The sequence below is a fragment of the Pipistrellus kuhlii genome, unplaced genomic scaffold (genome assembly GCF_014108245.1).
Source record: "Pipistrellus kuhlii isolate mPipKuh1 unplaced genomic scaffold, mPipKuh1.p scaffold_m20_p_18, whole genome shotgun sequence".
Classification (NCBI taxonomy): domain Eukaryota; kingdom Metazoa; phylum Chordata; class Mammalia; order Chiroptera; family Vespertilionidae; genus Pipistrellus; species Pipistrellus kuhlii.
In genome coordinates, this window is record NW_023425493.1 from 15,353,339 (window position 1) to 15,379,213 (window position 25,875).

The following is a 25,875-nucleotide window of genomic DNA, read 5'->3' on the forward strand; positions in this document are numbered from 1 at the left end:
GTGGATTCTAAATTATATAGACTTCAGAGAGGAAGGGAGAGATAGAAACATAAATGATGAAAGAGAATCATTGATCAGCTGCCTCCTGTATGCCCCTACTGAGGATTGAGCCCACAACCAGGGCATGTGCCCTGACTGGGAATTAAACCTCCTGGTAACCTCCTGGTTCCTAAGTCAATGCTCAACTATTGAGCCACACTGGCTGGGCTACATTTTTTATTCCTCACCCTGAGATTATTCAGAACTTTCACCGATTCTTGGTTTCTGACATTTTAGGGAAGCACATCCTTTATAGATCTGAGAGGATTTAGAACCAACCATATGTATACCAAAAAAGAAAACAAAAGCACAAGGGAGGCTGAGGTATTTGACCCTGATTGGTCTGTCATACGAACAACCATATTGAATAGATGCACCAATGGTAAAGTGCCCCTGTGCAATCCTTTTTTATGTCACATCCCAATTCTATCTGTTCATCTTAACCAATCTCATGAGGTGGGAAGAGCAGCTACTATTATTTCCATTTTGTAAATGAGGACATTGAGGGAGGCCTACAGCAATTAAGTGACTTGCCCAGTTTTACTCATTCAACAACTGTGGAGCTACCATGTGCCCGGTGCTCTGCTGGGTGCAGCGATCCAGAGATGGGCAAAGCAGAATGGGTCCCTTGTCCTGTGGAGCTGATGGATTCGGGGTCCCCTGCTTAGGGGACCATGGCCAAGGAAATGGCAGCTTCCGACTCCTAAGCCAGCGCAAGATCAGCCCCAGCCGTGGGAATAGACTAACTCACACCATTACTGAGCTCCTTGCTTCAGGCTGTGCCCACTTGCTTCCTTTTTTTTCCTTTCATCTGCAATTTCACGTCCGTTCTCCTTCCTTCCTTATGCCCCTGAGAGCAGGCACGTCTTAAGTCCTTCCTGTGGGTTGCAGATTGAGTCTGTTGTGTCTGCTTCTGTTGACTTCCAGCTTTGTGCTTTGCGATATGTGCAAAGTGCTCTAGGGCGTGAGGGAGCTAAATGACTCATCCCCTGCCCTCTCTGGGAGGCAGGACCTATCTGGAAACATCTAGAGAGCAAGGCGGCCTTAGCAGTGTGGGTGGGTACTCGTGTGGGGCTGTACATATATGGGCATCTAAAAGCACCCGCAGAGAGCAGTCATAGGAAGGTGCTAGCGTGGAAGCATAGAAATACCCTACGTGGAAAAACCAAACCAACGAGAAAACCCGAGAAGAGGTCAGTAAAAGCTGGAGTTATCGGGTGACCCAACAAGTCTTGCTTCCCCCCAAGAATCTGAGCATCTGGGGTGAGGTCATAGACTCGTAAAACATGATTGTTGGAGGGGGATTTCCAGATCGTTTGTCCCGAACCCTCCAGGAGAGAGAAAGAACCTCCAGAGATGATAGTTGGCGGAAGCCACAAAGCCACCCTGTGACAGGAATGCCTTTTGAGCCATGTCAGGCTATCCCCGGAGAAGCTGATGAGGGGTAATGGCTTCCAGAACTTTCCTAGGCGGGGCCTGCTGAGGGTAAGCTGCACTGTAAGCTCTTCTACCCGGAGCTGCAGCAATGTCTGTCCTCAGACACACAGAAAAAAAGAGGTCGGGGGCCCGAAGCAGCTGCCCAGCTGTTGAAGGATGTGGTGTGGCATTCTGGGCTGGAGAATATGACATCTTTTGTTTAAAGCACTGGGCTTATTGGCATCACTTCCACTAAGAACTTAATCATAAAATTGTTCTAACCCCCTTGGCCCTGGGGGCCCGTATTCGTATTTCCATCGTTGTTACACTGTTATCTTCACAGCCATGACTCACACAACAAGTTTGGCAGGTCCTCGAGGCCATGGCTGTTTTAGGCAAGTGTCCAGGCAAAGCAGATCTCTCAGAATAACTTGCCTGACAGACTGTGAACGCAGAATATTAATATTGACAAAAAATACAAGAGTCTCCCCCCCCCCCCACCTTATCTGTGGTTTTGTTTTCCAAACTTTCAGATACCTGTGGTCAACTATGGTCTGATACTGAATGGAAAGTTCCAGAAATAAACAGTTCAGCCAGTGTGGTTCAGTGGTTGAGCACGTACCGATGCATCAGGAGGTCAGGGCTCAATTCCTGGTCAGGGCAGTCAGGGCAGTCAGGGCACATGCCAGAATTGCAGGCTCGATCCCCAGTAGGGGTTGTGCAGGAGGCAGCCAATCAATGATCTCTCTCTCTCCTTCTCACTTCCTCTCTGAAATCAATTAATAAAACATACAAGAAAGAAAGAAAGAAAGAAAGAAAGAAAGAAAGAAAGAAAGAAAGAAAGAAAGAAAGAAAAGAAAAGAAAAGAAAAGAAGGAAGAAAAAAAGAAAGAAGAATTAAACAATCCATAAGTTTTAAGTTGTGCACCATTCTGAGGAGCACGATAAAATCTCTCACAGCCCTGCTTCATTCTGCCTGGGATGTGAGTCATCCTTTTGTCCACCGGACCCCACACTGTGCACGCCATGCGCCCATTAGTCATGTAGTCGCCCCCTCCATTATCAGGTTAGTTATCAGAGAGAGAGATGAGAGAGAGAGACCACATTCACGTAAACTTTTATTACAGTATATTATAATGATTGTTCTATTGTATGATTAGTGATTGTTATTAATTTCTTACCATGCCTAATTTGTAAATGAACTTGATCACACCTCTGTACGCATTGGAAAAGACCTATTGTGTCCAGGGTTGGGTGTTACCTGCAGTTTCAGGCATCCGCTAAGGCGTTCTGGAATGTATCCTCCCCATAAGGAGGGACCACTCTATCTGCACACAGTAAACGTATTTTCTACTTGTCAGCATCAGTGTATTGGGTTAAGCATTTTGCAAAATGTAAGGGTTTTGTTGTTTGGGATATTTATTATTTGCCTTGAAATGATCAGTGGGCCCGAGAAGGCAGCATTGTCACAGGATAGGGCAGCTAAAATACAAGAAAACTACCTACATTGTTTAGGCCTTCTCCGTAGGGTTCAGGGTTAGAGGGAGAGATACAGTTGGGCTCCGCTCCCAGAGGCTCTGCCCTGCCCTGTGGCCATCCCCTCGACCCCTGCCCTGGCGACTCCCATACCCTTTTCCCCCCCAGATATACTTCCTTTTCAAGTGCTGAAGTTATAAAACAGAACCAAATTTCTTGGAACGTTACACGGGAAAGACTAAAAAAAAAACTCTAAGCCCACCCCAATGGGACATTCTTTTACCTTATAACATCTCCCCTTTCAAGCTGATGTGCAGACTGACATCTCTGCAGAACTTTGCCATCTGTGCAAAAGGATGAATCAGGGCAATTAATATCGTTAGGGCAATTATCTCGCAGTTGACGCTTTTCAGCTGAGGCAAGAGTTCCCCCTAATTTTAAGGTCTGGCTTCAGTCTCCTCACACTCTTAGTTCACTTGCCCACGACACAGTCATCACTCTTGGGCAGCTGTGTTCCAAACAAGAAGTGCCTCCACTGAGCAGGTGGGGCGGGAGAGGTCCATGGATCATGAATTACCAACTTGAATCTGACTGTTGGATCTGCGGCTTCCATGGAGCTTGCACAGGTTAAGTTCTGGTTCACCTTTTGAACTCCCCAAGAGAATGATTAAGAGAGGTATAAACATCCCCCCACTCCCCATTGAATTGCCTAGTGGACTAGTGGAAATGCTATCTCCATCACGCTCGTTGTCACACCACGGAGTTCCACATCTCAGAATCTCAGACGAGGGGCCCCCACTTCCTGCGTGGACCCAGGAACTCACAGGTGCGGGGGACTGATGGGTGGCTTGCCCACCTCCACGCTGGGAGTGCTCCTCCTTTGTTCAGCTGGACCGTCCCACCCCCCTGTAGCAGCCCTGGTGAAAGGCCACGTCCAGTGAGCTCATGAATGTTTCCACCAGCGTGAGGCTGGGCGATGACCCAGAGAAAATCTTAATAAACTCCCAAAGTTTAATTCTCATTTCTATGAGGTCGGTTATTTTGGACAAATATTATTTTAACTTCATAGTACAGATGTCAAATGATTCTGTACTTTCGTGCCTGCCTCCATTCCCCAAATGACTTGTGTGTGTGTGTGTGTGTGTGTGTGTGTGTGTGTGTTGTTATAGCTTTTTTCTGTGTGTGTGTGTGTTGTTGTTGTTTTGTTTGTTTTGTGTGTGTGTGTGTGTGTGTTGTTGTTTTGTTTGGTGTGTGTGTGTGTGTGTGTTGTTGTTTTGTTTGGGGTGTGTGTGTGTGTGTGTGTTTTGTAAATCTCGGTCTGCAGCCGGATGCAGTATTGAAAGCTGAAAGCTGAGCTGTGAGCCCTGAAAGGCGCAGGGCAACATGAATCTGAACCATAAGATAGCTCCAAGTCGGGGATATAGGGGTACAAAGAAGAGGGGCCCGTGTACTTGCAATATGATGTGGGAACCCGTGGAATCCCGCTCAGATACAGAAGAAACAATTTCATTGAACCACGCAAAATTCTAGAAGAGACTTAGGAACACTTTTAAAAATCACCTTGAAAATGTTAGGACCCCCTCTCTCCCCTGCACAACACACACACTTATATGCTGCTCATCCCACAGATGTCTAGTTATTCCCAAGTGTCTGTTACTCCCTTCTTTTTCTAAACTTGAAAGAGAATGGAGGTGGGGTTCAGGGGACAGGGACGTCAAGGAGCATGAAGACACTTAGAACCCGAGGGCGTCTGAGGAGGAGCAGTGGTCTCGGGGGACACAGACAAGGGCTCAAGCCACCACGACAAGACTGTTCCCTTCACGGTTTTCCTCAGGACGCCCCTCTCCAGAACTGAAGGGTCCCCACTTTCCCCGAAGGCATTAGCTTCTGCTGGTTCTCCATAGGAGAAGTTTGAGTTGAGGAATCTGTCCTTTCTGACGGGGGAACATGAGCAGACGTTCTAGTTCCTTGTGGATGTTTACAAATGTTTGCCCTCGGAGGTTGTCTTTACTGACCCAGAATGAACCTATTCACCCAGCGGGTGTCCTGTAGCTCAGGGCATGGCCAGTTGCGTGATGCTCGGTTTTTGCCCTTACCCACTGACAGACTGGGGGGGGCTGTCTTCCCTTCTGCTCGGCAGATCCTGAGCCACATGGTGATGGAGGAGCTGCTGCCCACCCTTCAGGCAGACCTGCTGCCTAAAATGAGGGGGAAGAAGAACGACAGGAAGCGGGCCTGGCTCGGGGTAAGTGATGGCATTGCTCTGCCTCGGTGTTACTCAAATACACAATCCGTCCCTTCTCTTCTTAGGGTACCTTTTTCTTGTTTTAAAACAAGTTCCTTGGTCGAGTCTGCTCAGTCTCACTGCAGTGAGGACTGATCCGAGCGGACTGTAGCTTGGAAAGAAACATTCGAAGGACTGCGTGTGCCGTTTCGTTAACGTTGTGGTCCTCTGTGGTGATCCCTCCTCCCTGGACTTGACTCCCTCGGGCTCTTACCACAGAGCCCTGATTTATTTATTTATTTATTTATTTATTTATTTATTTATTTATTTTTAAAATACATTTAATTGATTTTGTACAGAGAGGAAGGGAGAGAGATAGAGAGCTAGAAACATCGATGAGAGAGAGTCATCAATCAGCTGCCTCTTGCACACCCCCTACTGGGGATATGCCCGCAACCAACGTACATGCCCTTGACCGGAATCGAACCCAGGACCTTTCGGTCCCCAAGCTGACGCTCTATCCATTGAGCCAAACCAGTCTCGGCCACAGAGCCCTGATTTAGGCGTTGATCCCTGTCGCAGCTCCTCGAGGAGGCCTACAACCTGGTGCAGCAGCAGGTGTCAGAGGGACTGAGCGCCTTGAAGGAGGAATGCAGAGCTCTGACCAAGGGCCTGGAAGGAACCATCCGTTCTGACATGGATCAGATAGTCAACTCCAAGAACTTCTTAACTGGGAAGATCAAAGGTCAGTGGAGACGATCCACGTTCGTACTGAGGAAATAGGCTGCTCAGGGAGGGTTGCATCACAGAGTTAGGAGTCATGGTTTCAGAGGAGAGTTACGCTGAGGGGCTGGGGAAGAAGGGATAAGGATTGTAATAGGAGCCTGCTTAGAGGTGCTTCTCAGGGCCTGGCCCTCCCCGTGGAAACTTCAGTGAAACCAGCGTGAGGAAACTCTGCGTCTTGTCTTGTGTGGGTGGGGGGAGGGTAGGAGGGGAGGGTGTGTTCTGATGCCACCTGCACCTCCCCTGTGGTGGCACTTCTTGGCTTATGACCCATGTTCATGATCATTCTGAAATGTCCATTACATGCATTCATTACATGTCTTCTCTCAAAGTTAATTGATAAAGACATCATTATTCTCCTGGCAAACAAAGTTGCATTTGGGTATCAAGCAAGTCATTTTTACTTTATTTTTAAAAATATATCTATATTGATTTCACAGAGGACGGGGGGGGAGAGAGAGATCAATGGTGAGAGAGAGAATCATTGATCAGCTACCTCCTCAGCTGCCTCCTGCATGCCCCCTACTGGTGATAGAGTCCACAACCCAGACATGTGCCCTGACCCGAATCAAACCTTGACTTCCTGGTTCATAGGTTGACACTCAACCACTGAGCCATACCAGCTGGGCACAAGTCATTTTTAGAAATTATAGATTGTTTTATATTTGAATCATGCCATTGAGGTGAAAGGTCTTTTTCCCCTAGTAATTCTATGACCTGCTTAATATTTTATATCCCAAATATTTATGAGTTATACATGATATGAATAGTATTGGTCATCTTAGATTCTCAGAGAAAAGAGGCAGTATGATCTTCTTACCTCTGTGAACCAGTTCTGAGAATTGAAATAAGAATGTGACCGTTATTGGCACATAATGTGTAAGCAACTTAAGTGCCAATAAAAACTTAAGAAATAGACTTGAAGTTCTGTTTCTGCACATTAGGACTTGACCTTGGTCAAGCCGTCTAATATCTTCAGGCCTCTATTTTTCCATCTGTAAAATGGAGGATTGGCCATTCAGATGAGTGAGTACTTCCCTCTTCGGCTTGGTCATGTGACATGGTCATGTGACTAGCTCCTCAGAGCTGGCATTCCAGTCCATGGAGCGAGGTCAGGCCTCTTCCAGCTCAGGGTTCCTTCCCGGGATCGCTGCTTCCAAACCTGGCCAGCCATGAGCATCACCTTAGCCCTTAGCAACAACAACAACAAATAATAATAATAACACAGATCTCATTGGCCCAGCCAGACTTCCTAAAGCAGAATCGTTGCTATGTTCTTCCTCAGCTAATTCAAAGGGCAGCATTTGCCTCTGGGAAGTGGGAGGATGGTTATATTTTTTTCCATCCCTCTTTCTTTTTTTTAAAAAAATATTTTTTTATTGATTTCAGAGAGGAAGGGGAAGAGAGATAGAAACATCAATGATGAGAGAGAATCACTGATCCGTTGCCTCCTGTACACCCTGCACTGGGGATCAAGCCCACAACCCAGGCAAGTGCCCTGTCCGGGAATCAACTGTGACCCCTGGTTCATAGGCCGATGCTCAACCACTGAGCCACACACATTGGCTGGGTTCCCATCCCTCTTACTGATTTTCTGTGCTCTCTACATTTTTGTCACTGTGCATGTTGTCCTTGATTATCAGAACAAAAAATAATGTTGTTTTTTTTTTAATTGGGGGTGGGAAAGAGATGTGGGGGTGACAAACTGAAAGGAATTTGCTTCCATTTGCCCAAGAAACGACTGTACTTGAGTTTTTAAAAGTCTCTGGAGAAGGCAAGAGGGGGAATTGAATTATATTATATTGATTGACTCTTAGAGAAATAAGACAATAAATTGTTGTGCACAAATAATCAATCATTATGTTGTACAGCTGAAACTAATATAATGTCATGTGTCAATTATACCTCAATTTAAAAATAAGCTTAATAAGTTTTGATTTTAGAAGGAAACTATGTATACAGGGGTGGGCAAAAGTAGATATACAGCTGTGAGTACGAAAAACACATTTGTTTTTGTATAATTATTTACTCTTGTATTATATATTTTTTCCATGTGAACAACTGTACACCTACTTTTGCCCAGCCCTGTGTATAATGACAGTGATTGACGGATGTCTGGCTTTTTTTTTTTTTTTTTTAAATATTACAGAGAGGAAGGGAGAGAGATAGAGAGTCAGAAACATTGATGAGAAAGAATCATCGACCAGCTGCCTCCTGCACACCCCCCACTGGGGATGTGCCCATAACCAATGTGCATGCCCTTGACCAGAATTGAACCTGGGACCCTTCAGTCTGCAGACCAACGCTCTATCCACTGAGCCAAACCAGTTTCAGCTATCTGTATTAGACACTGTATGCTTATAGGGACCAAGCAGAAAAAGGCATTTCATCCCAGGGCAGAGGGGAAAGCTTGGGGAGGGGAGACATCCTGTCTGTTTCCATTTTCAAACCACCTACTGGTTTTCTGTCCTGCTGAATGCTGGCTCGGGGCTGGCTGAGTTGGCTTGTCGGGCCCTTGGAGCTTGCCGTGGCTGCTCAGTGGCTCTGTGGGGCAGCTGCCCAGCCCTAGCCTGGCTCTAGTGCCTTTGCATCCACGTTTGCCCCAAGTCACGGTTTCCTGGCTGTCTCCTTCCGCAGCGATGGTGGCCCAGCCAGCGGAGAAAAGCTGTGCGGAGAGCGTGCAGCCATTCCTGGCGTCCATTCTGGAGGAGCTCATGGGGCCCGTGAGCTCAGGATTCAGTGAAGTGCGCTCCCTCTTTGAAAAGGAAGTGGACAAACTCAGCCAGAACTTCCAGACCAGCAAGGACAATGCCCAGCTAAAGGAGGTACAATAGGATGTGAAGCCCAGGAGTTCGGAGTGAATGGTCTGCCTGGGGCTGCCTCTTCCCTGGGGCTTTATCTGCATTCATCTCGTCTTTTCTTCCTTCCCACCCTTCCTTCCTTCATTCATCTGCCCTTCCAGCCATTCATCTAGTCTGTCTTTCATTCATCCAACAACCCATTCATCCATCCGTCTACCTGATTTCCTTTATTGATGGTTTCAAGATGCAAAAATAACAATGGATCACCGATAGCCACCCAACCCTAGCCCACCCCTAGCTCCTAGACCACCTCCCCTCCCAACTCCCTGAATTAACTAATACAAGTATTATAGCTCAGAATGCATTTACACATACTTTTCCCTTGTTCATACATATGCATTTAGCATCATTTGTATAAATTTTTTGTTCATCGATTTGTTTGTTGCTAAAAATATGGTCCCTATATCAGCAGTAGCAGCAGCAGCACCTGGCTGTTAATATGCAAATTCTCAGGCCTTCACCAAACATCTACCAAGTCAGAAACTCTGGGCAGCGTGTTCTAGGCGACCTCCAGAGGATCTGGCGCGCCCTAAAGAGTGACAGTCGCTGACAGACATGACTTGTCAACTTGGTTTTACACTTGACACATGATGGACATTCCTACAAGTCAGTGGATAAGATCAGATATGTCTCTTTCTTTTCTTATTTCTCTGTGCATACATACATGTCATTGTACATAAACAAGATCATTTTGTATATATTTTGAGGTTTCGTATTGCAGCCTTATTTTTAAACTTGTCTTTGCTTTTCCATCCTCCTCCCACACCTCTCCCCTCCCCTCAAGTAAATAGTGTCAACACCTTAGCATGTGCCATTCTGTAATTTTCCCATGCTTATATAGCATACTAGAGGCCTGGTGCATGAAATTCGGAGGAGGTGGCGGGGAATCCCTCAGCCCGGCCTGCGCTCTCTCTTAGTCCAGGAGCCCCATGATTGATTGCCCTTCAGAGGAAGGCTCCGCCTGCCCACTTATCACAGCCCACCAGCCCGTGGCCTGGGCCTCCCTCTGCGGTTGATTGTGGGCTATTGCAGTCTCCCCCTCCCCCAATCTTATCAGCACCCTCCCTGGCTGGCTTGGCCCCAGTGCGTGTCATAGCGGGGTCGATCTGCTGTTCAGCTGTTCAGTTGATTTGCATATTATGCCTTTATTAGTATAGGCAAAACACACACATTCATAGGCTATTTGCTTAGATTGCTTCGTCTTAGAAAAATGGGATTATGCTATATAGACTATCAGTATTCTCATTCAAAAATGCCTCAAGAAACTATTTCCAAGTTAACTGTTCTAGCTCTAACTCATTCATTATAATGGCTGCATAATATGTCATGCATGATTTATTCAACCATCCAGATGTTGCTGGCATGGAGCAAAGCTATGATAAATAACCTTATTAACATAATCTTACATGTTGATGCTTTTCATTTCTATGGGATAGATTCCTAGGACAGAATTTCTAGGTCGAAAGGTAGGTTCCTTCCTCATGTTAAGATGTTGCCATTTGTGTTCCCCCAAAAGGATTTAAAATCGACATTGACACCCATTGTGTATGGCAGAGGGCTTTCTTCCTCACATTCCCATCAGAGATAGGTGTTACCACTTGTTTACACTTTCGCCAATCTGATAGGTCCTAGCAGCTAGGAGCAAAGCGGTGACCCCAGCAGCAAGCTAACCTACCCCCAGGTGGTCAAACGGTTCAACAAACAGTTAGGATATTAGGCTTTTGTTATAGAGGATGTGTGTAATATTGTTCCTAAGTCTGAATGGGTTAATTTTTCCCCTTCGCTCAAATGCAGCACCTGGACCGGCTTATGAGTCTCCCCCTGGATTCTGTGAAGATGGAACCTTGTTACATCAAAGTCAACCAGCTCGAGGAGCGCCTGCAGGATCTCAAGAGCCGCTTCCGATTCCCCCACGTGGACCTGGTGGTGCAGCGGACACAGAACTACATGCAAGAGGTGGGTGCCCACAGGGTCCTCCTGGGGAAGAGAATGAGCCAGCGGGGAAGCAAGCTCAGGCAGATGGGACTGGCGTGCTTGCAGCCAGGAAGCGTGGCCATTGCCTTTGTCATCGTTTCTGTCCTTCTAGCTGGCTTCATCTTCCCCCCATGTCATAGAGCAGAAACATCATAGAATAGAACATCATGGAGTAGAAACATCCAGGGAAATAAAGCGGCACTAATTAATAATTACTTGGTTTGTCAACCCCCTGGCAATGGGCACGGAGACACCTGATTGGTGGTGTTACAATCAGGGGCAAAGCAGACGTACAGTCCTTAGCTCATCCTAGCTTGATGCCTGTGTTGGTGGCCAGAGCTGTTTCATGCCTGAGGCACATTTAAAAAAAAAAAATTACTTGGTTTGTCAAATCAGTGCTTCTAACGGTGGCTGCACATTAGAATGGCCTGGGGAGCTTTTAAGAAATACTGATGTCTAGGCCCCACCTCCAGTGATTCTGATTATATATATTTTAAATTGTTTTCTAATTATTGAAGGTGTATCAATCTATAATTCAATCATTTTTAAAATTTTAACATTTTAGGATAATGTTTAAAATAATTTAATAATTTCAAACATACATTTTTATTGATTTTTAGAAAGTGAGAGAGAGAGAGAGAGAGAGAAACATTAATGTGGAGAGAAACATGGATTGGCTGCCTCCTGCATGCCCCCTACTGAGGATGGAGCCTGCAGCCTGGGCATGTAGTCCCAACAGGGAATTGAACCAGCAACCTTTCGGTGCATGGGACGACACCCAACCAACTGAGCCAAACTGGCAGGGCTATATTTTAATAACTTTTACATTTCTAATATGTGTCCAGGATGGAGATCCACTGGCTTCAATGAATCCCCTAACCTAGAGTCAGTCAGTCACTCATAGCTTCCTATTCGGATGCCTTGTGTTTATTTGGTCGGTTCCTCGTTTCCCTACGAGGAACAGGGATGAATAGCACACTCTTTCCATAGGATAGCGATTCATCAATGAAGAGAGGGTGTGCTCATGGAAGCCGTAAGAGCACAGTCCTCTTTTACAGAGTTTCCAGGGCAGCTTACGGGGCTGAACACTGTGCCAGATCCCGCTTTAGGGAACTGATAGGGAGACAGGGTCTTAGATAAACCCACTACCATGTTGAGAATGCACTGAGAAAGAAAGATATGTGTTGAATGCCCTGGGAATTACAGGCTTGGAAAAGAAAGGAGCTTTTTTATTTTATTTTATTTTATTCCTTGAAAGTTATAGGCAGGATTAAGTGACACATCTTATTACCTAACCTCTGCGTTGTGAGGGATTAAAAATGGACAGGGAACAAAATTGGGCAATCATTAGACAGAGTCCCTGTGATCCTACCGAACCCAGGTGGAGCTTACAGGGGCACGAGTGCAGAGAATACGAAATCTGAGCTGCTTCTGTTTCTTAACCTGTTAACCCAGCGGGACCTATAAATACGTCAAACGTAAACAATATCGGGAACGGGTAGGACGTATGAATACGTTCTGGAAATATATGTTGCGCCCTGAGAGGGACGGTATATATTTTTTGTAATCTTTATAATTGTTTGTAAAATTTATAATTTTTTAATTCGATGTTTCCATTTTTTTGTTGGTATTCTTTTCAATTTTTTTGTAATTTTGTATTTTCCTTTGTGCTTTATATATAAATAAATGAAAAAAATATATATCATTTATTTTAATTAAGTATAAATAAAAAAATAATAATATGAAATTACGTCCTCCGGGCGTGACATACTGACCCGTCCCAGTGAAAGAGTACGCGCCCGTTACAGGTTGCGTAATTAAAAAGGGAACCCCCCGGTTAACAGGCTAACCCGTAACCGTGTCAGCCACTGTCTGCCCCTGTCTGCCCCACGCCCTCACCCCGTCTCCCTTCCCATCCTGGCGGAGGTGTGAGGAGGTGGATGGGAGGTGGAGAGAGAGAAAGAGACGCTGGGTAGCTTACATCCACCTGAAAGTGTATGTGCAGAGTAGAAGCAGCCAAAAATAACTGGAGGTGACTCCCACCTTGTCTTGGTTCGCCCGGGCTGCAGGTGTCAGAGGTTAGCAGAAGGGAGTGACCACCGGAGATGGAGGTAATTTTAATCCCATAGCCTTGGGGTTTCCAGTTCAGGGTAGAAAGAGATGAGAAGAAAGGATGCATATATGTATATAGATACATGCCAGTGTGTGTGTGTGTGAGTGTGTGTGTGTTTCCCAGTCTCTTACTGATCCCACCGTGGCCATGTGCCTATGTATGTCACAGTTCAGACAGTGGGGTGAGGACTCACCCCTGGAAAATCTGGAAAATAAGAGATGGTCACACCCTCCCTCCTCTCCCGCGGACTTAGGCAGACCCGTGGTGGTGCCCTGCCTCTGACCATGCTGTTTCCGTGTTGCGTTGGTTTCTAGCTCATGGAGAATGCTGTATTCACTTTTGAGCAATTGCTTTCCCCACATCTCCAAGGAGAGGCCTCCAAAACAGCCATCGCCATTGAGAAGGTGAAGCTCCGAGTCTTAAAGGTAAAACCACTTTTTCATGTGGGAAGCATGCAGCAAGACTGTGGCCCCTGTTTCTCTTTAAATGGAAAACTCCAAGTTCTTTTACTTGCCCCCTTCTCTCTCTCTCATCTTTCGCATCTTTCCTGCCTGGGGTTCCAGTGACTGTTAGGTACCGGCAGTTCCCCCAACATGACTTTCATGCCTCTCCTGCCATCTAGTGGCTATTTTAGAGATCACAGGTCCTCATCGTTGTTGCCCATCCACGGGAAACATGTCTGAGTTTACTTTTAAGGCAATTGGATTTGATATTTATTGCCTGTCCACTATAAGCAAAACATTGTGATGGGTATTGCATGGAATATAAAACTATTTAAATAGCCAGCATATTTTAGGAAAATCGGCACTTCGTGGCAAAGGAAATATACTCTAAGAAAAAGATACCTGCCAGAGAGAGAGGGGGGGAGAGAGAGATTGGCACATTAAATTGTTCCATTTTTAATGTGTTTAATGTTTAAGTATGTATCAAAATAGTTGTAATAATAGTTTACATATGTGTGCTATATTTTTAAAGCTTGTTTGAACCGATCATGTTTCATTTTGATCTTCACTAGAACTTATGAGATAATTAGAATATGTTCCCATTGTAGAGATGAAGAAACTGACTCTCTAAGAGCTCACATGACTTACTTAAGCTCAACAGGCTAGTCCAGGGTGACCCTAGAGCTTACTTACATTATCCTTAGAACTAATGCATTGATTTTTTTACTTCCTCCTTCTCCTACACCAATGATTTTCAACAGGTGAGCCACAAGAATTTTTCAAGCATGCAATACCTGACCATTTAATCAGGGGCACTGACCTCTTTTCCCTGAAATTGTCAAATAAGAAAATTACAACAACAACAGCCATCTGGCACGAATCAATCAGTTATATCTATTTTCAGATCAGCAAAAATATAATATATATTTTTGGTGTGCCATAGAATTTTAGTAATTTGTTTATGTGTGCCACGAGATGGGGAAAAAAAGTTGAAATTGTTTCCCTATACAGTGCTTGGAGCAGCAGAGCAAAGTTCCTCAGGGCCTGGGAGAGATCCCAGAGTTTCAGACCTGATGTTGAGGTGCCACAGGCAGTAGTCAACTCTGGCAACCAAATCATTGGAACACAAATAATAATGAACTTGAAGTTGAGAAAGAAGAGCTATCAATGTCACTATCAATGTCACCTCCAGTGTCAGGACACGTTATACCTCTCCGCGCAGTCGCTTCCTGATAGAAAGCCAAAGTCCTCAGCAGCCGTCCACCTAGTTCTACCCGCTTTGCCAAGTTCCTTCTTCCACCTGGTTGCCTTCCCTTGTTTGACTAGAGCTATCATTTAGCCTTGAGTCACTGCCTCTGGTATAAATGCCTTCCTCTCATCCGCCATTCTTCCTTTGGCCTGGCCATTCTGCTCACATGCCTGCGACTAGTATGCTCCAGTTTCTCCTGTGATCCCCTAAAAGTGGCATCTAAAACCAAGCTCCGGTCTCTCGGTGTGGATGACCCATGCCGCGCAACGTGAATCATCACCTTCCTTATTCTAGATTATTCTAAACTTCTCTGGCTAACACGCCACGGTGTTAGTGTAGCTGTGAGCCAGGCTCTCTCTTCCCTTGCGGAAACCGTTACAACCCACAAATCCTGCTTTTAGGATGTGGAATGAAACAAGTAGATGACTATCACTCCCAAGGACCCACCCAGGATAGGGGCGACGAAACACAAATCCACCCACCCTGGTTCTATCTCCAACTCCTTTCTACGGCAGGAGTTGCTGTTTTGATCTTGCCTTGGTTTCCATATCTGTAAGGGGGGGGGAGGGGCAAGGTGGGTCAATATCAGTCAGGACCTCCACCTGGAGTGTGAGAGAATTGCATGGGAAGGTCTCTGAGACCTTGGCAATGCCACCAGGGTCCTTAGACCGAAGGGGGAGGGGAGGAGAGGAAGTGGGTGGCTGAGGTTTCTGTTGAAGGGAAAGCTAACAGATTGCCGCGTTGCTGTTGAGCATATGTTTCTCTCTGTGTATCAACAGCAATACGATTATGACAGCAGCACCATCCGGAAAAGGATATTTCAAGAGGCCCTCGTTCAGATCACACTTCCCACCGTGCAGAAGGCCCTGGCGTCCACCTGCAAACCGGTGAGGGCCGGGTTCCTCCGCAGAGCCTGCTCTCATTGCCTGTGAAGTTCAAGCACAGCTCGTGTATTTACTTATTTATTTTGGCCATGGTGTGCTTGCACACGGTAGGAGGGGCTGGCAAACGTTTCCTGTCAGTGGTCCAATGGTAAATACATTGGGTTTCACGGGCCATACGGTTTCTGTTGCAACTACCTAGCTCTGCCCCAATGCAGCCACAGACTCGACATAGACAAATGGGCACAGCTGGGTTTCAGCATAACTCAATCTTACAAAACCCAGCAGCGGGCGGGACTTGCCGAGCCCTGGACCAGACAGAAATCTCAAAGGGTAATGATCTGAGTTTGAGCCAAGCTAAGGGTTTGCTTAGAACACCTGAGAATACCAGACATTCCTCATTATAGAAGGACTCCCAGGTCCACCGTGTCCTCTGGAACGTGGCCACTACCACCCGGAAAAGATCCGAAGTAACCTGATTGATTACAGGAGGATATTTGCTCTGTTGAATCCAGTAAGGTTTGTTTAGTGAAATAAATCACGTAAAGCTATTGGGAGCCCCAGGCAACCAGTTGACAGCCATGATGGTGAAATGTGATGTAGTCTGCAGAGCAGAGTAATGGGAGAGCCGGCTCTGGAAGCTGCTTCAAGACCTGGGTTCAAGTCCTGGCTCATCCAGGTATCGGCTCTCGAGCCTTGGGCAAGTCACTTTTTCTCTCTCTTGGCCAAGATTTTCTCTTGTAAAAAAAAAATGGAGCTAGCAATATCTTGCAGTAGTCTTCTTAAGACTGAGAAGAAGAAAAAAAAAAAAAAAAAAAAAAAAAAAAAAAAAAAAAAGACTGAGAAGACTTGCCCAGAAGACTTGCCCAGGACTCAGAGGTTCTGTTTCCTGTCAGGGCACATGGCCAGGTTACAGGCTCCATCTCCAATGGGGGGCGAGAAGGAGGGAGTCAGTTGATGATGCGCTCTCATCATTGACGTTTCTATCGCTCTCCCTTCCTCTCTGAAATCAATGAAAAATTACGTTTTTTTAAATAAAAATACATTTGAAAAATTGAGAAGACTGGCATGAGGCAATTCACATTTGATGAGGGCTTACCACGTGTGCAAGGCCCTCTGCACGGATCAGCTCAGTGATTCCTAGGACAGCCCTCTGAGGAGGTGCTATGTATGTGCTGGCTGTAGCGGTGAGGAGGCCCCACATCACACAGCTGGCCACCCGCAGAGTCTGCGACCCAGCTCACACTCCATGGTCCAGTGGTCGGCAAACCCATGAGTCCACAGAGCCAAATATCAACAGTACAACGACTGAAATTTCTTTTGAGAGCCAAATTTTTTTAAACTTCAACTTCTTCTAACGCCGCTTCTTCAAAATAGACTTACCCAGGCCATGGTATTTTGTGGAAGAGCCAGACTCAAGGGGCCAAAGAGCCACGTGTGGCTCTCAATCCGCAGTTTGCCGACCACGGCCCTGGTCGCATGTGATGCCCTGGGAAGATGGGAAATGCTCCCATCACTACTTGGCCGTTTCAGAAATGATCTACGAGCCTGGACATCGTCAAGGCCCGCTGCCTCTGGGAGCAGGTGATAAAGAGCCTTTGGCATTTAAAAGGGGCCTTTTGGCGGCTCAGAGAGCCCCCAAGCATTGGACCGTTAGACCCCTTCCCATGAGTTATTTGGCTGCAGCAATTTCCTCAGTCATTCTTATATTCTCTACCTGCTGTTTTTCTTCAGTGTCATCAGCATGTCTAGCCCCTGGCATCCCCTTCGTCCACAGAAAGGGGTTTGCTGAGGAGTGAAGCATCTGTCCGGTGACTGCCCCTCGGCCCACGTGGGTGGGAAGTGCGGCTGCCCACAGGGTGACTCAGTCCGCCCGTGGACGTGTCTGCGCGCAGACTTCCTGCTTAGGTGCTTTCCTTTTCTAATCCCAAAGGCGGTCTGGGGGCCTCGGAGCCTCCGTGAAAGGTGAAAGGTAGAGGGTAAGGCAAGTCTCCCTGCCATCTGCCCCCCTCTGTCCACCCATCAACCCAGTGGGACCCAAGTTGTAACTGGCTCTTGTGATTGTCAATCCAGAGAGACTGGTTTCCAAAGAACCCGTCACCTGCGGCTTTCTGTGATGAAGGATATGGTTTTGTTTTGTGTTTTTTTTTTAAATTTGGATTTGCAGAACAGATACATCAGGGAGTGTCAGCTTCAGAGAGGAATTCTTTATCTCAGTAACGTGTTTCCTTTGGCTCTTGAAGTCGCGGCCTCCCAGATGGGTGGCACGAACATCAGGACGCATGCTGGGATGACCTGGGAAGCTTTATAAAAGTGCTGGTGCCCCACGTCCCACCTGCAGGGGTTCCATCTGATTGACCCAAGGGAGTAAATGGATGTTGCAGTTCAATCTACTTAATAGGGAAGACCTCGTCCAGTCCCTGTTTTGTAAGGCTGGACACGTCATGGCAGATTGTCGTGACAGTATAACTGTTCCTTTCCACAGAATTATTGTATTTAGCTGGTTGAAAATTTAAAGGTCTCCTCTTTATCCAGCAGACATGTATTAAATATGAATCAGATATGATCCGGGCATGGTCCAGGCCAGCATCCCTGCTGTCCGGAGGTTCATAGCCCACAGGCAGACACACGGAATGCCGAATGATGGGCACAGCAGTAGCCTCATGGGAAGAGTTCCTCATGGCTGGGGTTCCGAGGAGGGTACCCTACTTTGCTTGTGGGGTCAAGGAGGGCTGCAGAGTCCTGCTTTTTTTCACAGAGGAAGAGAGAGGTGCAGAGCAGTGATGATGCTTGCCCAGGGTCCCTCATCCAGTCCAGGGCAGCGTCCGGGCTCCTGAGTAATGGTCCTGCTATCCATTGTCTGTGTGTCTCACAGACCCTCATGGAGTCATGGGAGCTCGTTTCTCAATCCTCTGGGGTACATATACAGGGACCCCATGAGAGGCCGCTACGAGCTGGTCCTGGGCTACTCCAGACCCCCAAGTCCCAGCACCGACAGCTGTCTGAATGTGGTGACTCCTGACCACCTGCCCCTGAGGCAAAAGATGTCCAATCCCACTCTTAGTCTCTGGCTCTCCAAAGCCACACGTGGGGAGCCCTTGTCCAGCACCACTGGGTGCAAGGATCTGAGTTAATCACTGGGATGCAATTGGTGCTCTTTGATCCCTGCTCTGTCCTCAAGCTGGTAGCAGGCAAGCCATCTGGAGACCGTTGGGAAGCAGAAGGGTTCGAGGACTTTGCGTCCTGCCTGGGTTGTTTCATGGGAATAGGTGAGTGTCAGGCCAGGGAGGGAGAGCGGAGCCTTCACCTGAGATCCCAACAACCTGAAAAGGGGCCCCGTTCTAATGAGGTTAACACACATTTACCCACAGGACCCGCAGTCTCACTTCCAAGATAAGTAGGTCCTTAAATCTCCAAATTCACGCACAAGAATATTCACAGCATTTATAGTCCTCACAGTCAAAAATTGGGAGGAAAACCTCAGTATCCATCAACAGTAGTATGGATAAACCATTTTAGTTTATTCATATGATGAATGTCCTATCAATAAGTATCAATAAGAGGGAACAAGCTACAGATACATGCAGCAAAATGGATGAATCTCAAACAAACCCAAAAGAATGGACAGTTGCACTCGCATAAAGTTCAAGAGCAAGAAGAACTAAGTTTAAGAACAAAAAGAACTGAGCTCTTGTGATAGATATCAGAGCAGTGCTTACCTCTGGAGGATTAGACTAGGAAAAAGCATGGGAGTGATCTCCTCTGTCTTGATTTGGCTTATGATTTCATCTTTTTAAAATAATTGAGCTGTACATTTTTTAAGATATGTTTTTTATTGATTTAAGAGAGGAAGGGTGAGGGAGAGAAAGATAGAAACATCAGTGATGAGAGAGAATCACTGATTGGCTGCCTCCTGCATGCCCCTACTGGAAATTGAGTCCGCAACATAGGCATGTACCCTTGATCAGAATCGAACCCAGGACCCTTCAGTCCACAGGCTGATGCTCTATCCACTGAGCCTAACTGGGTAGGACTGAGCTGTCCTTTTAAAATGTTTGCATTGTATTGTGTGCAGCATATACCTTGGAAAGTACTGTTGGTATATTTTTTAAAAAGGAAGAAGAAAAGACGTTGGTTATGAAAAAAAGGAGGGCCCCAGACTCAGTGACAGCCCTTGAGATGATCAAATCTCTGGGTCTTCCCACTGTGTGCATAAAGAGTGGCACCACAGGGGGTTGGTAGTGGGACACGTTCTTTTTTGTTGTTGTGAATCCTCACTCTAAGATATTTTTTCCATTGATTCTTAGAATGGAAGAATGGGGAGAGAGGGAGAGAGAGAGACATGGGTATGAAAGCCATGTCTCCTCCATGAACTGGCATCTCATGCCTTGCCCTCTGTCTCTTGCTCTCCAGGAACTTCAGAAATATGAGCAGTTCATCTTCGCTGATCACACCAACATGATCCATGTGGAGAACGTGTACGAGGAGATTTTACATCAGATGCTCCTTGATGAAACCCTGAAAGGTGAGGGAGGTTCACCTGATGCCAGAGGGAACTCTGGAGAGAGGGGAGCACCCCAGAAAGGAGGCCCAGTATGGCCAGCTTGGTTTGCTCACAGGTTTGAAAAGGAACGGGGAAATTGATGTTGCTGAGGAGACAGAGAAGGGACACTCACCCTGACTGAGCAAGCACACACTATACCAGTCCGTTATATATATATATGTATGTATGTATGTATGTATAAAATAAATACCAGTCTTTCTCTGTCGTTACAAATAAGAACTCAGTGAGATGGACATCTTGAACTTCGTTTTTGGATTAGAAAACTGAGGTTGGGAGAGATTAAACTTATGAACAGCTGTCTTCCTACAGCTGCTCCAGACAGAACAAAAGAAAAAGGGCTCCTCTTAGCCACAGGCTCGGGACCCCGCCCAGAGCGGGAGGAGGTGATCCCAGGAGCAGCTACTCTCCAGGCACATTCCTCACCTCCTCGCAGCTGCAGCGGGGCAGAAAAGGACACAGGGTGATGGCACAGGGCGCTGGGAGGCTTACCAGGACTCCAATGCCCGCTGTGGAGGCAGGCCTTGCTCAGGACAGGAGTGTGGCCAGGAAAACTTTGATGGAGATATGGAGGGTCACCCATTAAAGTGTAGGCCTGAAACGCACCTGATCTCCATGGGGAGGATGCTAAGCATCACAAAACCCCTCCACAAGGAACGCTGGCCACGCACAGGCCCTGGGTCAGGTCGCAGTAGCCCCTCATAGGGGATCCAGTGAGATAAGAATGTAAAGGGAAGGACTCGCTGGGAAGGGCACAGTCAAGGCCACTGCCGGCCCACTACAGCACCTAGGGGTGAGTTAGAAAAAGGCTACCTTCCCCTGAAACCTATATAATTTTATTAACCAATGTTACCCCCAATAAATTCAATAAAAAATACACACAAATTGGTAATTACAAAATAGTCACAGGGATGTAAAGTACAGCATAGGAAAGATAGTCAACGAGAAGCCTGATGCATAAAGATCTGCGCCAGAATGGGCCTTCCTTTCCCTGGCTGCTGGCACTGCTTTCCCTCTGGTCCGGAGCCACCTTTCTACCTTCCTACGCTGCCCAGAGGCCCAGAGTGGCCACATATGCAAATTCACCACCATCTTTGTTGGTTACTCACTCCTGATTGGCTGTGGGCATTGCAAAGGTACAGTCAATTAGCATGTTTATTATTAGGTAATATAATATTGTAATAACTATATATGGGGCTAGGTGGGTGCTAGAAATATTGGGGCTTATGTCTAAGCTCTATTCTGTATATCTAAAACGAATGCAAAATAATACTGAATGTAAACTCTAATTGAAAAAATTTCAATTATGATAAAGAACTAATTTGTCTAAGCTAAGAAGGAAAATGGTAACAATGGCAATAAAGTAAGTGCTTATTTACAAAAAGAAAAGAGAAAGGCTCCAGACCCTGGACTGCTCTCTGTCCAAATATAACCACCATAGGCTGATTTTATGAGAGCAGGACACTCTCCTGCTAGCTGCTGGGAAATTATTATGCTGACTATGCAGGCCTACGCTGTCTCTCATGTCAGGGGCTCCCATTTGGAGGTGACACTGTCGGGCATTGCACAGCCATAAGCAAAGGCCTAGTGACAAAAATGCCACTGCTGTCCTCATCAGTGTGCTTCCTCCTCAGAGGCCTCTGAGATGGAGCTGGGTGGGCAGAGCCTCCTTTTGGAATGCCTGGTTAGTTTTGCCCTAGCATCTTAGATGCAAGCATTTTGCCACAAACATTTTTTTTTCTCCTCATAACTAATTGGCTGAAAGGCAATTTTGTCATAAAAAAAAAAGGATAAAATTATGACAAATAAAAAAGGTACATTAAAACTGAATCACCAAATTAGAAAGACTTCATTGCAAAATACAAAATATTTGAATTCATTACAAATGTGCATAGATTCACGGCAATCCTGGGCAAATAGCTGATTTTGTTTTGTAGATTGTACACAAGGTCTGGTCCTGGTTCTACAGGAAATGTGGGCTCAACTCTGTGCTCTCAGAGGCCCTTAGTGCCTCTCTTTCCCCAATTTAGTGTTTCAAGATGAGCAACCAGCTAGCTCTTGGGGCAAGAATCATCACCACCCAGAAAAAAATGCTAACTATTTTAAGACCACTACTATTTATGTTCTCCACTTCTTTGCCAATGGAGAAATGAAACCAAATGGACAAAAAATAAAAACAGAGCAACACAAAAACCCACACTGTCAACCAGATTTTTATCTTTTTTTTTTTTTTAACAACAAATTTGCCTTACAGCCATTTAGTTATGTATCGACAATGTTTTTGTTAAAAATGCTTGTGACATTGGCTGTGGTGGCTCAATGGTTGAGTGTAGACTTATGAACCAGGAGGTTACAGTTCGATTGCTGGGTTGTGTGCTTGATCCCCAGTGGGGGGCATGCATGATTTTCTCTCATGGTTGATGTTTCTATCTCTCCCTCTCTCTTCCTCTCTGAAATCAGTATTATATATATATTTTAATGTATTTTATTTGATTTTTTACAGAGAGGAAAAGAGAGGGATAGAGTTAGAAACATCGATGGGAGAGAAACATCGATCAGCTGCCTCTTGCACAGCCCTTACTGAGGATGTGCCCACAACCAAGGTACATGCCCTTGACTGGAATCGAACCTGGGACCTTTCAGTCCTCAGGCCAATGCTCTACCACTGAGCCAAACCGGTTAGGGCAGGAGTTTGGCTTTTGGTTAAACAAACAAACAAACAAACAAGTAAATAAATAAATAAATAAATAAATAAATAAATAAAATCAAGAAAAGCCGATTGGCCAGGGCAGGGCGCTCACGTCCTGTTGTTTTGTGTTCTGGTGTCGCAGTGATAAAGGAAGCTGCCATCCTGAAGAAACACAACCTGTTTGAAGACAACGTGGCCTTGCCCAGTGAGAGCGTGTCCAGCCTGACCGACCTCAAGACCCCCGTGGGCTCCAACCAGGCCAGCCCCGCCCGGCGGGCCTCGGCCGTTCTGCTGGGCGCTGCCCACGGTGAGGCCCCGAGTAACGACGTGTTCCCGGAGCCAGAGGAGAAGCAGCTGCCTGGGGCCCCTGGCCCGCCGGCCCCGGGAGAAAGCCTTTCCCTCCCGGGTGGGGATGCGCAGGGGGTTCCTTCAGGCCCGGGGGACCCTGTCGTGAGCCCCGCGGCCGCAGAGGACACCGCAGGAGCCCGGGGCTCCCACACATCGGAGCTGGAGTTTGCAGCGGGGACTCCTGCGGATGGAGAAGCCGCCGCCCCCCAGGAGCCGCCATCCATCTCTGCCTCGTGCTCCTTGCAGGAGCTCAGAAATCTGTTGACCGTGACCGTCGAAGTACCCGTGGCGCCTGCCACCCTCGAGACTGAAAAAGATGCCCATCAGGAGACCCCTGTTCCCCAAGAAATGGAAAAAGAGGAGGAAACGACCCAAATCCACACGGAGGTCGCTCCAGCAGCCGCCTCCCGTCAGGACGCCAGTGAAGACGGTGGAGTCAGGGAGAAGGAGGCCCATGCTCCAGCTGTCGAGGCAGAGGCCGAGGCCGAGGCAGGGGCGGCTGGGGTGGAGTCAGGGGGATGTGCAGAGGCTCAGCCAGCCTGCGGGGGGCTCAGCCAGGCCCCCAGCGGCCCAGGCCCCACAGAAGAGCAGGCAGAGGCCGGGGATCCCACTGGGAGGGACGCCCATGAAGGAGGTAAGGCCATGCCAGAGGGAGGCTGCATTTTAAATTCTGACCCCATGGGCCCCGGGGAGAGCCAGGGCTCCGTGGAAGAAGCGGTCGGAGGGACCAGTGGCCCGGCCCAGGCTGCTGAGGAGGTTAAGAGTCCCCGTGTGTACGAGTGTCAGTGGGTGGTGGAGGACGTGCCAAACACCGACATCCTAGGTCCACAGAAGGAGGATGCGAGGGAGAGTCCCCCAGAGCAGCCCTCGGAGGAGTGAAAGGGACCATTTGGCAAAAGTGTCTCTATGAGCAAACCCAGCCAACGGGTTCATGATGGGTACACTTAGGGGTGCATGGGACTGTTAAAAAAGACAAAAAAGAAAAAAAAAAGTATTACGTCCTTCCTTAACTTGTAGAATGAAATCAGAGGGGCTGCACACGGGGCGTGAGCACGGAGGCAAGCCCTGTGGGATGGAGCTGCTCTGCCATGAGTGACCGCTTTAGCATTTTCGTAGGCAGCTGAGGGTGCCCCGGGGAGGGAGTGGGGACAGAGAAAAGAGCAGGAGCATGGTTTTCAATACACTCTCCGTTTCTTCTAACGCACTTCAAGGCATTTCCATTCTTTGTAAGAACGCAAATCGATGCTGTAACCCCCACTTCACCGTCTCCTATACGGACTTCACTGTCTCTTAGGGACGCGGCCTTTGCCCACGGTCAGGCTGCAGGGAAGGGTGGGTGGTGGACCCAGGCACCACAGCTGTGGGCAGCCCCACGGGGCCTGAGAGCTCGGGGAAGCTGGGCAGAAGCAGGGGAAGGCTGTGGTCTGTGCAACCGTCTGTGCCTGGTACTGAATCTGCTCTCAATGCCCTGTGAATTGATTCGTTAATTCTTATTCATTAATCACCTTTAGGGGAAACTCAGATGAAAATTACCCTGGCATATTTTAAGCATTCCAAATTAGCCTTAAATTGTGCAGATAAAGAGCTTAGCTGAATTATTGGGCATAAAGTCTACCAATTAAACACATGTTATCGAAACAGATACTCTATGCCACAAGCTGTGTTAGGCCTCGATAGAGAGAGAGAGAGAGAGAGAGAGAGAGAGAGAGAGAGAGAGAGAAAGAGAGAAAGAAAGAGAGAAAGAAGAAGAAGAAGAAGAAGAAGAAGAAGAAGAAGAAGAAGAAGAAGAAGAGAGAAAAGGTGCCTTGTTCAGTATACATTAAAAGGCCCAAGGGAATTCAAATAATATATTTTCTGTGATGGCATGAAAGCTTCCTGTCTTTCCATTAAAACAGTCCTGCTTCACTACCAGAAGGAAATAAAGTGAATATATGGGGGGAAAATGAATAAGAAATATGGAGGAAAATAGGAAGAGAGAAAGAAGAAGAGGGAGAGAGAGAAGAAGAAGAAGAAAAAAAAGCCAAGGTATATATACATGCCATCAAGTTCTGAAGCTGTTACCAAAAGTAGAAACCACTTGCTCAGTCATTTAGCTGGTTGAGGCCGTTGCGTCCCCGGTGCTGGAGATCGGCGGTTACAAAGATCCGTCCAGAACTAATACTCTAGCAGAAATAGACACAAAGACATCTTCTACATCGATTGTGACCTGCCGTTTTAACGTTCAAGGTGGACTGGGCCGGCAAAAGATTGAATAAAGGAGTGTCCTGTTGTCCTTCAGAAAACACCAGTTTAATTCCTGAAAGCCTCAGTCCCAGTACCACACCTTCCTACTTCCTCCCACAGGTGTCCATATCAGATCCCAACACATGTCCCTGGAGCTCGTGTTGATCATCATCAGCTTGTAAGCTTATCTCAGTTCCTTAGAGGATGTGTCCCGGAGCTTGACCATGTAAGCAGGAATTCCAATACCTCCCTCTCCAGCTCCCCATGAAGAATTTCTTGGATTTCTAGGTCCTTAGGGATGAAAGAGGATCGGTATCAACATAGTTTCTCCTATGACAACGTTCTTTACGTGCTTAGACCCTCACGGCTAGGAAGGGTCTCCGTACAGATCCAGACGGTCCCTGGTCCCGGTAACGCCCAGCACTCGCTCAGATCCTTGCAGTTGGCGTGGAATATGGAAGTTATGTCTCTTCCAGGGGCTGTTCCCTTCGAGGACAGAAACTAGGGCTGAGTCACCCTATGCTCAGCCTGGACTCCTGGCTCTCTGCCTCTTCAAGTCACATGCAGTGCAAGTGCCTCGCCAGCAACTGGCCGGG

At 47.0% G+C, this 25,875-nt stretch overlaps 1 protein-coding gene across 2 annotated transcripts in view; it reads left to right on the forward strand.

The window, feature by feature from the left end:
• Positions 1-24,728, forward strand: part of NIBAN1 (niban apoptosis regulator 1) — a 116,485-nt gene extending 91,757 nt beyond the window's left edge. For both annotated transcript variants that reach the window (XM_036442847.2, XM_036442848.2), the window contains 8 exons: positions 5,071-5,175; positions 5,737-5,899; positions 8,575-8,762; positions 10,593-10,754; positions 13,200-13,310; positions 15,357-15,464; positions 19,872-19,983; positions 22,851-24,728. In XM_036442847.2, coding sequence (XP_036298740.1) covers positions 5,071-5,175; positions 5,737-5,899; positions 8,575-8,762; positions 10,593-10,754; positions 13,200-13,310; positions 15,357-15,464; positions 19,872-19,983; positions 22,851-23,935 — 2,034 coding nt within the window. In that variant the 3' untranslated portion in view covers positions 23,936-24,728. The remainder of the gene's footprint in view (positions 1-5,070; positions 5,176-5,736; positions 5,900-8,574; positions 8,763-10,592; positions 10,755-13,199; positions 13,311-15,356; positions 15,465-19,871; positions 19,984-22,850) is intronic.
• The last annotated feature ends 1,147 nt before the right edge of the window (positions 24,729-25,875 follow it).